General features: G+C 56.1%; 1 protein-coding gene across 1 annotated transcript; it reads right to left on the bottom strand.

The window, feature by feature from the left end:
* Positions 1-470: 470 nt before the first annotated feature.
* On the bottom strand, positions 471-8,909 carry LOC102568810 (zinc finger protein ZFP2-like). The gene is made up of 4 exons (XM_059714327.1): positions 8,528-8,909; positions 7,976-8,102; positions 6,200-6,316; positions 471-2,718 (listed from the first exon to the last, which is right to left on the bottom strand). The coding sequence occupies exons 1-4, from the start codon at positions 8,747-8,749 to the stop codon at positions 1,187-1,189; spliced, it is 1,998 nt and encodes a 665-aa protein (XP_059570310.1). The 5' UTR covers positions 8,750-8,909; the 3' UTR covers positions 471-1,186.
* Positions 8,910-14,355: the final 5,446 nt, after the last annotated feature.

Consider the following 14,355-nt stretch of genomic DNA (forward strand, 5'->3'; position numbering starts at 1 on the left):
GGGTAAAGGTATGTATCCTCTGCTGGGCCCATCCTAATCAAGATTGTCACAGAGTTTTTTGGCGAGAAACAAAGGTGGCTTTCTGCCACAACATGTTCAAAGCAATCATCACACAAAGAATGGGTAAATTGTGCAATTAATGTAGACTGGCCACATGTGCAAAGTAACTGTCATGTAATGAACAGGTGAATCATGTAGCATGGCTACATAAAAAGGAATTGCCATGCAATGAACAGATGAATCATTCAATAACTGTATCTTGGGCACATGTGCCAGTGATCACACAATGTGTCAATCGCATAATAAATGTTGCCTCACCACACGTGCAAAATAATTTCCAGGAAATGAACAGGTAAATCATACAAAAATTGCGGCCCAATTACACTTGCAAACAAGTTGTCAGGCAATGACCAAGTGAATCATGCAAAAACTGTACACTGGCCACACGTACAAAACAAGCAGAATTGGGATTATTTTTTTTAAGCTGCTTTTATTTTTTGAGAGTCGCAGATTGATAAACTCTTTCCCACACTCTGAGCACTGATGTGCCTTCTCCCACGTGAGGTTGTGCTGGGGAGTGACCAGGCTGGAGGATTGGGTGAAGCTCTTCCCACATTCAGGAAAATCTTGTGGCTTCTTTGCTGTATGGGTCTACTGGTGTGCGACCAGGTGGGAGGACTGGGGAAGCACTGATGTGGCTTCTCATCTGTGTGCATATGCTTGTCCAGCCAGGTTGAAGAGGTGGGTGAGCCTCATCCCACAGGCAGAGCACTAACATGACTCATCCTCTGTATGGATCTGCTGGTATTAAACCAGACTGGAGGAATGGGTGAAGCTCTTCCCACACTCAGGGCACTGATGTGGCTTTCCTTTGTGCGGATACTCTGGGGGATGGCCAGGTCAGAGGAACTGGTGAAGCTCTTCCCACACAGAGGACAGATGTGGCTTCTCCCCTCTGTGGATGCATTTGTGCTGGGCCAGGTGGGATGAAATAGCGAAGGTCTTTCTACACTCAGGGCACTGATGTGGTCACTCCCTTGCGTACACATGAGGGTATGCAGGAAGGCTGAAGGACTGAGAGAAGTCCTTACATGCACAGCACTGATGTGGCTTCTCCCATGTGGATATCCTTATGTTGGACCAAATGGGACGCCTTGGTGAAGTTCTTTCCACACTCTGAGCACCATTATGGCTCCTCCCCTGTATGGATGCGCTGGTGGATGGCCAAATAGGAGGAACGGGTGAAGCTCTTCCCACACACAGAGCAGTGATGTGGTTTCTCCCCTGTATGGATACGTTGGTGACGAGCCAAATGGGATGAACTAGTGAAGCTCTTCCCACACATAGGGCACTGATCTGGTTTCTCCCCAGTGTGAATACGATGGTGACGGGTCAGTTGGGATGAATTAGTGAAGCTCTTCCCACACACAGAGCACTGATGCGGCTTATCGCCTGTGTGGATACGCTGGTGTTGGACCAAATGGGAGGCCTGGGTGAAGCTCCTCCCACACTCAGAGCACCGATATGGTTCCTCCCCTGTATGGATGCGCTGGTGGATGGCCAGATAGGAGGAACGGCTGAAGCTCTTCCCACACACAGAGCACTGATGTGGTTTCTCTCCTGTGTGGATATGCTGGTGATGGGCCAGAGTGGAGGACTGGGTGAACCTCTTTCCACACACAGAGCACTGATGCGGCTTATCGCCTGTGTGGATACGCTGGTGGATGGCCAGGTTGGAGGAATAGCTGAAACTCTTCCCACACACAGAGCACTGATGTGGTTTCTCCCCAGTGTGAACACGTTGGTGACGGGCCAGTTGGGATGAGCTAGTGAAGCTCTTCCCACACACAGAGCAGTGATGTGACTTATCACCTCTGTGGATATGCTCATGGATGGCCAGGTGAGAGGAACAGCTGAAACTCTTCTCACACACAGAGCACCAATGTGGCTTCTCCCCTGAGTGGATACGTAGGTGCTGGGCCAGGTAGGATGAACTCTTGAATCTCTTCCCACATTCAAGGCACTGATATGGCTTCTCCTTAGTATGGATGCGCTGGTGTCGCATCAAATGGGAGGGACAGTTGAAGCACTTCCCACATTCAGAGCACGGGTATGGCTTCTCCCTGATATGGATGTGCTGGTGTTGCGTCAGACGGGAAGAACTTTTGAAGCTCTTCCCACACACTGAGCATAGATATGGCTTGTCCCCAGTATAGGTGTGCTGGTGCTCAGCCAGGTTGGAGGAGTGGGTGAAGCTCTTCCCACACTTGGGGCACTCAGGTGGCAGAGCCCGGTGTGAGGGGCAGTGAAAGATTTTCTGGCACTCAGGGCAGGGGTGGGCTTTGCCCCTGGTCCTGGCGGGCACATCCTGTTCCCCTCTCAGGCCCTCCCCACTGGCTTGGTTCGGAGGCAGGGTTTCTTTCTGGTGGAACTTGGCCTCATGGCTCTTCAGCTCCACAAATCCTTCCCTGTGCCCAGGGCTCTCTCTGGACTCTGTCCTTTCTCCACTCTCACGTGCAAGGGAAGATGGCACCTGCTTCATTGCTACATTCTCCCTCAGCTTTTGATACCTCCCCTGGCTCTGGAGCCATTGGTTTTCCTCAGGTCTCAAGGACTCCACCTCGACCAAACCTCCGGGGGAAGCCCAGGGTGGCTCCAAGTTTGCAGACCCATCTTCTAGACTTTGCTTCTCAACTCTACTCAGCAGCCAGGTGCTTCCTGCATGGGGAAGAGAAACTCCAGCTTATTCCCTGCATGGCTGGCACAGGCCAAATACTGCTGCAACGGGCCTGTGAGCATGACTGCATCTTGGCACTTAAGATTTCGGAAGAGAACAAGGTCTTCCTGCCAAACCACAAGTGCTGGGGGTGAGGGAGGGGCATGTCCATGTACCCGGCTAACGCTCCCTGGTCAGTGGAGGTCAGAGCCAGACGCTTAGGGTTTCTGGCCCGGCTGTCAGCCCCATCCTCTCAAGCCCTGCTGGGAGAAAACCCACATGGGACATGTCTTGGGACAGGACCTGAATGGCCTCCTCCTGTAAGGGACCCAAGAGACTAGAGGCAGAACCAGCAGAAAGGATGAAGGAGTCTCTCTAGGGGCTGCTCTGTCCCACAGCACTAGCGGGTCCAGGGGGAGATGATGCCGAGCCCTCCACCTGGACGGGACAACATGCTCTGAAAGTCAAAGTGCATTGGTGGGACTGCTCTCCAGTGCTTGCCCGTGATCTCTGGCAGTCCTGAGAGCAGCATCTGGTACCAGGAAGAACAGCCTCACAGTCAATTCCTGGGACTCCCCAGAATTTAGGGGGGTATGGGGAGAATGGCTTTAAACTTCATGAGATTCTTCTCTAAGGTACAAAAAGCCCATGTGGTTTCTCCCTCCTGCCTCCAAAACCTGCTCTGGGATGGGTGGTGTTAAAAGCTGGGGGGGGTCTCTTTCTTGGAAGAAACAGGGCTGTGCCTCCTTCCAGCTCCTGGGGAAAGGTCTGGGGATTGGAACGTGTCTGTTTGGCTTTCCACTGCTGAGGACCAGGTGGCCTGCATGTCATCAGAATCTGCCCTGGGACAAAGGCCTGGGCATGAACCTGCACGTGCACTTCCTGCTAAGTCCTGAGCTCGGTGACATTCATAGCCCAGAGACAAAACACAAAAGGCATGAGCTGTGGAGGATCCGCTTCCCCCTGCAACATGAAAGTTTGCGAACCACACCACCCCGTGCAGCTGTGCAATGCAGCCCAAACCAGGATTCAACACTTCCTCGGTCCCAGGTCCACCTCATCAGGAGACATCAGGCAGAGCCCCAGGCCTCTCGCTTGTGTTACAAAAATGCCTACACAGAGCTTTGCCCCACCATGTGGATTTTCATGGGGAACTACAAATCCCATCATGCCTTGGGAGAGGGAGCTATATATACCTTGGGCTGAAGAATCAACTCTTGCACCGCTAAATATAGATGGAAATTTAAGACCATGGTATCCCAGGGAAACCAGGCCTGTGCCTATATATCAAAACAGTATACTTGGTTGTCCCTTAGCAGTTGTAGTAAGGGGGAGAAGAAAGTAGGGGTGCACCAATAGAGATTTTTATGGCTGACACCGATACCTGGTATTTAAGGAGGCATATTGGCTGATACAGATCCAATAGCCGATTCAGATGCCTCCAGCTGGTCAGTCCATTTTGGTGGGAGAGGGGAAGGAAGGGGCACGCGGGGGTGGGAGCACAGATCAATGCACCCCGCAGTGAGGGGGAGGGCAGTGGCAGGCACTGCCCAACTGGGGGGGCGCACAGGATGGAGTTACGGCTCCTGCAGCTGCTTGCACCCCAGGAGTGTGGGGGGTGGGGACATGTGTCCCAGGATCTGCTTGTGTAGCAGAAAGCCCCCTTTTCCTCTTGCCTGCATTTGTTCCCCCCTCTTTGGATATCTTTCTCTTCTTCCTTTTCTTTCAGTATACGATAAGGAATTGTATTTTAAAGTTTGTATGTGTGTATTTTGTATCTCCCCTTGTATTTTGATATTTTTATCTATTTGGCATTACTCTTGTAGCTTATATTTTATGCTCCTCACCTTTTAACTAAATGTGTTTAGTTTCACGTGTAAGTTATACACTGTAACAATGTTAACAAGGGCAGGAATTCAACTGCCGCTTCCCTGTATCAGGCGGACCCCTGAAAGAGCTGATTGAATGCCTAACAGGCGGCATTTAACACCTAGGGAAACCACAGATCAACCAACAGAAAAAATCAATAGGAAACAACGTAGCAATCGGGAATTCTCTCAACTTCACTGATCAAGGGCTAGAAGCCCTGGTCTGAGTTAATCAACGCCAGGGACCAACGTTTGGGCTGAGTATCTCCAGATTGACCACTCCCAGAGATCTATTAAAAATTCATCAACGGACTCCCAAAAATGCACGTACATGTGGACGACCCCTGGGGCTGACAGATGCCATCCAGTAGCCACCGAGGGGGAAGTCCCACGAGGGTCCACAACCCCTGGATTGGGCAAACCTGAAAACTGGGGAGTCACCAAAGTCTGCCAAGGACAGATAAAAAGCAGTGAAAAGTGACCCTCAGCTGCACCCTCTTGATCTCCAACTTGACCAGCACCCGACCTGTCCAGCCAGAAGGACCAGCTGGTGACCCCTTTCTGGAGGATAACACCATGCTGAAAGAAGCCTCAACTGGCCATCAATGGCAGACTCCAGCGCCTGTGGGATAGGTATACCTGACTCCTGTAGCTCGCTACTGTGTGTGTGCATGTGTGTGTGTGTGTGTGTGTGCGGGGACCAGCCCCAAGGTTTATGATTTAACTTCATTACAGTGTTTCAATCTGCCTAATAAACCAGAATTTTAAGGATCCCGAGTTGGACATTTGTAGCCAACACTTGAGGCAGGGGCCTGCAGCTGCGGCTCAAGCGGTGGCCTAGGCTGCGTTGGGCTCTTCTCAGTGCGGGCGCAGTTTGGAGCGGGTGCTGGTGGCACTGGGAGGATGCTGCAGCCACCCCAGATTTCAGCACAGATCTGTTCCCAGCTGTGCCGGGCAGCTGTGGCTGCAGCACTGGTTATGGAGCGGTGTTGAAATCTGGGGTGGCTGCAGCATCCTCCCAGCACCGCTGGTGCCTGGTCCAAGTCCCACCCCTGCCGGAAGGAGCCCAACTCAGTGCCAGCTCCAGCCGTAGCTGCAGCTCCACACAGATCCTGGGGCATACAACTGCCCTGTGCTATCCCGGGGTGCAAGCAATGGTGGGAGCCGGCTCCTCCCCTGATGAACCAAGCTGCCATCCGGTGCCCACCCTGCCCCAGTTTGGCAGCATCTGCCCCTGCCCCCTCATCACTGGGGGGGGCATTGATCTGCCCCCCTCACCCATTCCATTACAATGGGTTATGGTATTTATCAGCCAAATTACCAGCCCAATTGGGCTGATATATGATACAGCACATTTTTGTTATATCGATATTAATCTGATACTGGACTGATGTGGCAGTGCACCTCTAGAAGAAAGGAAAGGCTGTTCGTCTCCACAATTTGGAGTTTCAGTGCATGGGAACAACACCTCCCTGGACACGACTGCATAACTTACTCGAGGTCAGAAACCTGGAAGGGCAGCGTGTTGGAAGTCTGCAGGTCCTAGGGCCCTTGTCATTGTGGGCATAGAGCATTTCTAAGAGGGGAGTTGGGGCAGGGGGCAACCACAACTCACCTGGCAGCAGGTCCTCTGATTTTGAAATGTCCCCATGGTCCTCATCATCACAGACCCAGAGCTCCTCCTGTCCTTGCGCAATGCGGCAGACTAAGTCAGGGGTTGGACCACGATATCCTGTTCAGGGCAGTGGTTAAAAAGCATTCATGACTGGGTACTGGATGCCAAATAACCAACTGGGTTTTGGGGAATGGATCCAACAAACTCAAGGAGTCTACTGGGGCCTTGAAGGACAAGGGAGGGTGGACGTTTAGGATGCAAGAGATGATGGCCCTTGTCACTCAGGTGCTGGGGGGTGGTCACAGGAAACAAAGTACTGTACCCACCACTTGGAGATATAAAATGGGTGCGAGACAACAGGGATTGGGCGGGAGAAGGCAGTGATGTGTGATGTTCTTAAGAGCATAAAGATGAAGCTTTCACTATTGAAACGGCACCAAAAAGAAGAGACACTGGACACACTGGTGGCTGGATAACATCTGTCTTATCAGTGTCATTCCAGGCCAAGGAAGGGAAGTTTCTTGTCTGCAAAGGTTTAAAGCGAGGCCTGGCAGCAGTGAACAGAGTCCAGGACACATGGCTGATCCTGACACTTTTCTGGGAGACAGGGTCCTTCCTCAATAGGGCAGGGGAAGAGAGGATTTTATAAGAACTGCAGTGGCAATGAAAGCAATCATCCCATCCAGTGGGAGGATGATCGTAGAGGGGATAAGAGCACAAAAGCCGGGAAATCTTGTAGGATTGGAAACAAAGGTCCTGGGAGTACGTGGTAAAGACAAGAGAAGGCAGAAAGAAACACCTTTTGCAGCATGTGAAAGCCCATAGTGCAGGAATGGCTGACATGCTCTTTGCTGAACAACTAAGCAAAAGCCTTGGAGCCCTTCCCAAAGAAAGACCTTCAGGGGAACTGGAGGGAAAACAAAGCACTAGAAAAGCAAACTGACCTGGTACAAGTCCCTCAGCCCTGCCCACAAGCCAGAAAACCCCCGTATCAGAGACCCTCTGGAAATAACAACCCATTTACACCACTCCTGCACTGAGCCCACCTCTTTTTATCACTATGACGGGTGTCTGACATGCAGAGGGATGTCGGGAGGAGGAAACGACAACTTCTGTGAATGGCAGAGAGAACTGGGAGCAGGTCTCCAAGTAAACATAACCAAGCCAGAGCCTGTGGAGATGAAGACCATAGGAAGAAACTTGGGCGGAAGTTTCCAGGGATCCAGAAACAGAAGATCCCGGATTCCATTGCGTGTGCACTGGTCGCTAGAGATGGAGTAATGTAAATGCTAATCCTATGGGTGGTAGCACCACAGGCTGATAGGACTTCCGTTACCTTATGCTGGATCATAACCAAAGGAGGAGAAAGCACTAACTGAACACACACAGTGTGTTACACATGTGGGACAGGACACACCAGGTGGGACATGACACAAGAAATCAGAGCCATTCCCTGAGGAACAGTTGGCAGTGAATTTTTCTGCCCAACGTATTGGAGATGACACAACCTCGCTGAGAAGGGAAAGGGAGATACATCCGCCAAGACATGGCTGGATACGGAAGCACCAGGAGTTATAAGAACGGGGAAGGCTCAGGTGAAGGAGGCCAGATCAAATGAAGCCAGAGATGTCAGTGATCACACAAGGAGCTGTGGGGAAGCCATGGATTTAAACCCCCAGGGGAAAGTCCGCAAGGAGGAGAGCGCTGAGAAGCCGGGAGAAGACAGTAAGGACCAGCGCTGACGTGGCTGGAGGGAGAAGCAGGAAACAGCGTTACCCAGGGAAACGAGGGCTCGCCAGTTCCTCAGCATCTGGTCCCGGTACAGCCCCTTCTGTGCGTCTTCCAGCAGCTTCCACTCCTCCCGTGTGAAATACACAGCCACGTCCTCAAAGGCCTCCGGGAGCTGCAGGCACAAGCGTTACCCCATCAGTGTCTCCTGGTCCAGCTGCTCCAGCCCCCGCCGCCCTCTCCACAATCCCTCTGCGCAACACCTCTCTGCAGGCTGGGCCATGACACCCAGGGGTGCAGAATGTCCTCTTCTGCATTGGCAGGGGACATGGGTGCAGCCGTGGGCAGACGGGTAAACACGCATGCCCTGACCCAGTCCTTTTTTTTTTTGAAAGACATTTTTCATGTTCTAAGCCAAATCAGCCAAATCTAGTCAAAATCCTTGAGTCAGAGGCCCTGGGCTGTCCCGCTGTGCTGCCTCCTCCAGAGGCACATCTGCAGCTTGGGCCCGCGCCTGCTCCGGACAGGGATCGCCGGCTGCTGCAGCGCCCCAGAGGGCTGCAACCGGTCTGAGGCCACCTCCTCGCCCTGCACGCTCACCGTGACCTGGGGACAAGAGGAGCGTGTCACCGGGACGGGGAGAGACAGGGGGGCAGGAGACATCCCCCAGGCACACGGACACGGGGTTGGCAGCACCCACGACCAGGGTGAAACGCTCGCACATGGAGCTCCTCGTCCTCCACCTGCCCCAGCCAAACCCCTCCGCCAGGGTCTCTGCCTCGGCCCACGTTTCCACCCTGCTCCCCACGCCCAGCCCTGCATCTCCTGGGGCAGGACGGCCGCGGCAGCTCCAGCACCGCCAGCTCCGCCGCCTGCTCCTGGCCACAGCCCTCCCCAGGCCCTCGGCCCCCGCAGCGCAGCCCTGGCCGTGCGGCTCCAGGCGCCGGTGCGGGGAGCTGGTGCGGGTGGCAGCGCTGGGTGTGCGGGGCGGGGGGGGGGAGGGGGGGCACGGGCTGCCTCACCTCCTGCCCCCGCCTCTCCCGGCGCGGCACCGGCTCCTCCTTGCGCCCCCGCGCCACTTCCCGCAGGGCTGAGGCTCCCCCGACCCCGGCCTGCGCCGCGCCAGACACTCGCCCTGCCGGCACACGGCCCGGGCCCTGCTCCGCCATCGCCCCCGGGGCTGCTCGCGGCCGCAGGGAAGCCCGCGGGCGCCTCTCAGGGTGCAGGGGAGGAGGCGGCGCAGCTCCGACCGCGGCACGGACACCGACCCCGCCCCACGCTCTGCCTAGCCCCGCCCCCCCAACCCCGGCCCCGGCCCCGGCACAGCGCAGCGCCGCGCCGGCCCCATGTGCTCCCGCGCCCCGCCCCCGCCCGGAGGAGCCCAATGCCCCTCCCCCAGCCCTCCCGGGCTCCTCACTCCGGACCCACAGCCCCGCCCCGCGCCGCGGCAGCGCTCACGTCACAGACCCGCCGGACCCATTGCCCCGCCCCCTTCTCACTCCGCTGCCACGTGAGGAATCCCCCCCGCCCGCGGCGCCTGCGCACTGACTGCCCCGCCCCGCCCCGCCCCGCCCGGAGGTTGAAGCACCCGCCCCCTCCCCCCGTCGGAGTAATTTGCATGATGACGTCACTCGGAGAGAGGCCCCGGAGCACGGACCCGCCGGCCGGGACACACGGGGGGAGGGGCACGTGCCCCCTGACAGGCCCCCCCCCCCGCCCGCTGCAGGACCCCAGTCCCTGCCCGCCGGCGCGGCGCGGAGCCGGGGTCGCAGGGGCAGCCCCAGAGCAGACCCGTGTGCGGGCGCTGGGTGGGCGGCGCGGGGCGGGGCGGTGCCTGTCCCACCGCGGCCCCCCACCCAGCCCCGCAGCATACCTGTCTGCCTAATGCCCGGGAGCAGGAGGAGAGGCCTGGGCCGCAGGGACCGGAGCCCAACTGGTCAAGGAGGCCCCAGGGCTGCCTGGCTTCTTGGTGAGCGGCGGCGGCACCGCCTGCCCAGGCTGCCAGGGCCAAGGGGAAGGGCTGGGGGACACGAGTGGGACCGATGTGGTGTGGGGTGGGGTGGGAGTTTGCATGTGCCAGCAGCCTCCCCAGAGCGCCCTGTAGCCTGGCACAGCCCCACCTGCTGCAGGGCTTCCCCTCCTGATCCAGGCTGCAGAACTGGCCATCCGGGGCTTGATCACAGGGCTCTGGTCAGGGAAGGGCCCATCAAGCAGGGGGTTTCCTTCCCGCCCTTGCCCCAGCCCTGCTGCCCTTACAAGCTGTCTCTTCCTCCTTTGGGCTAGGTCACACAGCACTTCAGCAGCCCCAGGACTTCCAGCTGGGGGCTGCTGTCTCACCTGCATCGCCCCGGGTGGCCCCAGCCCTGGCAGCGCTTGTGGTGGTGGATGCTGCCTGGGGGGAGCGCTCGCAGCTGCTGTTTTGGGGGTGAGCACGAGGATGAGGAGCCCCTCTAGGGCCCGTGGAGCTGTGCTGGGAAGTCTCCTTGCTCCTCCTTGTGAGGCTTTCTATTGCGTTGCCTCTCCCTGCATCAACGGGCTGCAATGGGGGAAGTGCTCATGGTCTGTGGCCCTCCCAGGGGCAAAGCGGGGCCCTGGCTGGGAGGAGCATCCCCTCCTTGTGAACAAAGGCTGGGTGAGTGTAGCTGGCGGGGCAGGACTTGCTCCCAGCCCACATGGACCTCTCCCTACAGGTGGTACCCCAACATCAGGGGATCCCACGGGAGCTCTGCCCCATCTGGCATGAGAAGCAGCAACTGGATGTGCTCTGGGCACTCTGGCATTGCCAGAAACCCCTTTCTCCCCCTCCCTCCTGTACAGGTAGATGCCTCACTTTGTAAAAGGCAAGCCTGTCCCCTCCCTGGCCCTTTCCTGCCCCTCCTGCTCAGCCTCCAAGGTCCTGCTTCTCCCGCAGCACACACTCTGTCTCCTGCCCCCCGGCCCCCATTCCAGCTCAGTTGAGGGCTCCTGTCCAGGCCTAGCCTGGCTTAGCAGGGACATGGGCCAGGATCCCAGCTGACCTCTCCCCAGTGACAGGGTCTGGGGATCTCTCTGGGGTCCCTGAGACCCCTGCAGGGCTCAGCTGTGGGGTTCAGCCCCTGCCCAAAGCCTCAGGAAATCATTGACTCTTCTCTGCACAAGGCTCAAGCATCTCTGGTGGCAAGGACACCTCAAACAAGGCTGAGCAGCACGGACAAGCAAGCAGCAAGCAGTCTGTGCAGTGATCCCAACAGGACTGGGGTGACATGGAGCTGGTGCCTCCCCTGGGGAGCAGGGATGCTCTGTGTGACACAGGGCTGCAGCCCCAAGGGTGCTGGGAAGGGCCGCTGGTCACTTCTGGGTGTGGGAGAGGCCATGGTTTTGGGCTGCTCCAGTGCAACATCTACTTGGTTCCTGCTCCAGAGGGACCATTCTCACCAGTCTGTGGATCCCGTCCCCTGAGAGACACCAGTGGGAGCCCTGGACAAGGCCCCTCTCCAAGCCTGAGGTAAGCACCTGGGCAAGCCCTGGCTCCAGCTTCACCCAAAGACCCCAGTGCCAACCCCCCTGGCTTGGCCTCCTCTAAATCCCTCTCCCAGTGGGATTGCATGCATGCACTCCCAGCTGAGACGGGGAAAACAGGGGTGCTGCGCACAAGGTGGATGGGGGCCCATCCCAGCTATGGCCCTCTGGGGTCTCCAAACAGCCCCAGCTTCTGTGCCCCTGCGCTTTCCTGGTGTGATATAAAAAAAAGCAAAGGCCTTAAACTTTGATCAAAAAAAGGTTGTAAAGATAAAACAAAAGGCGTGTAAAAGTGTGGGCTAGGAAAAGAGGAAGAATATCTGGCTTTGTGGTAATCAGCGGTTACTGAGACAGCAAGAAAGGAGTGTTTCGTAATAAAGAAATGAAAATAATGTTTTTGTAACTGTTATCGCAGCTAGGTTTCTAAAAAAATTCACTATACGTTCACATGAATTGTAGGTGGCTGTTAAAAGGTATATAAGCCTTTTGCTTTAACAGGAAGGGAGCCCCCTCCAAGTGCATGGTGAATCCATGTCACTTTAGGCCCCTCCTACAGCTGTAGCTCTAGCCAAATAAAGCTTCTGCTGACCTGACCCAAAAGTTTGCTGCATGTGTTTTCCACGACACTGGCCTGGCTCTTTCTGTCCCCCACAAAGGGGGCATTGGGGGGGCGGAGGGAGGAGCAGGTCTGTGCTTCTCCCGGGTGCAGCCCTGTTGTGTCAGTGGTTGCTTCCAGCCTGTTCTTGGCTGTGGTGGGAGGAACGGGGCTCTGTGAATGGTTTCTGGAGGTTTAACTGGTGATGGCAACTCCTGGCCGGCTGAGTGCTCTGCAGCTCGGGATCGTCTGGTGTAAGAGGGAGAACACGCCAGTCTTCTCTGCCAGCCAGTTCCCCAATTCTGTGTTTCCAGGACTCCTCGCACTGAGGGTGGAAGAAATTGTGCCAGGGCCTTGGTGGAGCAGGCTGAATCCACCACCAGTATGGTTGCACGAAGCAGAGGGTCTGTGCCTCTTCAGCCACTGCCGATGTCCCGCAATAAAGCTTCCTGCACTGACATAGGTACCTGCGTCCTGGGTGGTCTTTGAGTACCGAGTGTGGGGATGTGATCTCCAGGGTGACAGAAAATGGGGTTGTGTGATGCTGCTTCAAAGAGCATGGGAACAGAAGGGCCCTCCTGGGCCAGCACATCCAGCCCCTTGTGCTCATGAGCCCTGTGTTTTCTCTTAGCCACAATCCCAACCAGCCCTCTAGGAAAGTGTCCAGGCTGCTCGCTCACCTGCTCCTGAGCGGGAGCCGTTCCCTGTGGGCTAGAACCTGCCCTTGGTTCCCAGCCTTGGACCCTGCCATGGGCACTGGTTCTGCTGGCAGGGACACGAAAAGAGTTGTTTGCAGTTCTGCCCTGGGCCCAGGGCCCCTATTCTCATTGCCCTGTCATACTGGCCCTGGCCCCTGCCTTGCCCCATCTCCAGCCACCCATCCCGCTCCTGGACACCAGTCTCTGCTCACCCATGGCTTCATCCCTTCTGCTGGGCTGAGCGCACCGTGTGGCCTTTTATCACAGATGTGTGATAAAAGGCTACCCAGCCCACCATGTTTGCTCTAAGGTATTTCTCTGATAGTGCTCTATCCTGTACCCTACTCCAAACCTACTGCTTGTAATCAATAAAGTTATCCTAGGTACCTAGCGTGGGAGACTTATTGGGAGAGGGTTTAGATTATGCCTTGGAGTCCCCTTGGTTCAGTTGACTAAGGGCGACTATGATCTGTGCTTCAGACTAAGGGACGCACCCCAGGTTCTTACAGTGGGTCGAGTACCCCCAAAGGTACAAGGTCTGTGTACCCCAGGGGGCACAGGCCTAGAAACAGCCCAGACCCTGCGTGGTGGCAGTGTTACCCCCAGGCTTGAGGGTATGCTCCAGAAACGGGGCGGCCAGACATGAGGCGCCCCCAGGGAGGCACCCGGAGCCTGGAAGGTGGTTGGGCACAGCAAGGTGGGTGGCTCAGCACAGGAGCACCCCCTACTGGCCCACCACATGCCCTGCCTGTGGGGACCCAGGCCAGGTCCGTGGAGATCTTGCCCATCTGCCTGTCTGTCCACTCCATCCGGAGCCCCCGGCAGTGGCTGAGGGGTGGTTGGGCTGGGGTGCCCAAGGAGAGGGGCCTTTTCCAGTGGCAGTGGTGACTTGTGGCAGCTGCAGTGTTGCTGCCACTGGAGCAGAGGAGAGGCAGGTCTGTGGCTGCCCCAGCCCCATTGTATGCCCAGAGGTGGTGGAACTGGTTGCGTGTGCCACAGCTTGGACTGCCCCCAGTCTGTGGGCCATGAGGGGCCAGGCAACTCATCATGGGGTAGAAAGGATCATGCTGTGGGCCAGATCCAGCCCGTTGGCTGTATTTTGCCCACCCCTGCTCTAGATCTCATGCTAAGGAAGATGCTTTATTTCTTTTCTGTGAAGCCTGTGCAAACCATTCACACCTTGAACAAGAACTAAAGAGTGACACTGAATGTGATCCTTTTATGTACAGCATGAAATAACCTTGCCCTGTGCATTTGTTCTGGTAGTTGTGGTTAGTGGGATGGATGAGAAATCCATTGGGGTTTCCTTCCACAGGTCTTAATTTTGCCATCTCTAAAGCTGTTACTTTCTGTTTGGACGACATGCTGAGTGTCACTACTTCCCTTTCATCACGCTGAGTCCCTCTTCCTGTATCCCTGCACTATTTCTGGCTGAGCTAGGGGGAGCTCGTGGCATGCAGAACAATAACTTTCCATAGGCTACAATTCCCAAACTGGGTTGTGGAATCAGAAAAAAATAAATGCCTTAAACTTTGATCATACGAGTTATAAGATGACATAACCGCTTTGTGGGGAATTGCCGGCTCTGCATAGTAGAGCAGATAAGGGAAAGTGTTTGTTCTTTGTAGCTCCTCTGC

This window comes from Alligator mississippiensis, chromosome 11 (genome assembly GCF_030867095.1).
Source record: "Alligator mississippiensis isolate rAllMis1 chromosome 11, rAllMis1, whole genome shotgun sequence".
NCBI lineage: Eukaryota > Metazoa > Chordata > Crocodylia > Alligatoridae > Alligator > Alligator mississippiensis.

Bases quoted from the DNA above. Each gene is read 5' to 3' on its own strand.
- LOC102568810 (XM_059714327.1), bottom strand. From the start codon at position 8,749: ATGCAGGGCTGGGCGTGGGGAGCAGGGTGGAAACGTGGGCCGAGGCAG. The intron at 6,317-7,975 runs GTAACGCTGTTT...TGCCCTGAACAG, and splicing joins GCGAGCCCTCGTTTCCCTGG to GATATCGTGGTCCAACCCCT. The intron at 2,719-6,199 runs GTGAGTTGTGGT...TTCCCCATGCAG, and splicing joins ATCAGAGGACCTGCTGCCAG to GAAGCACCTGGCTGCTGAGT.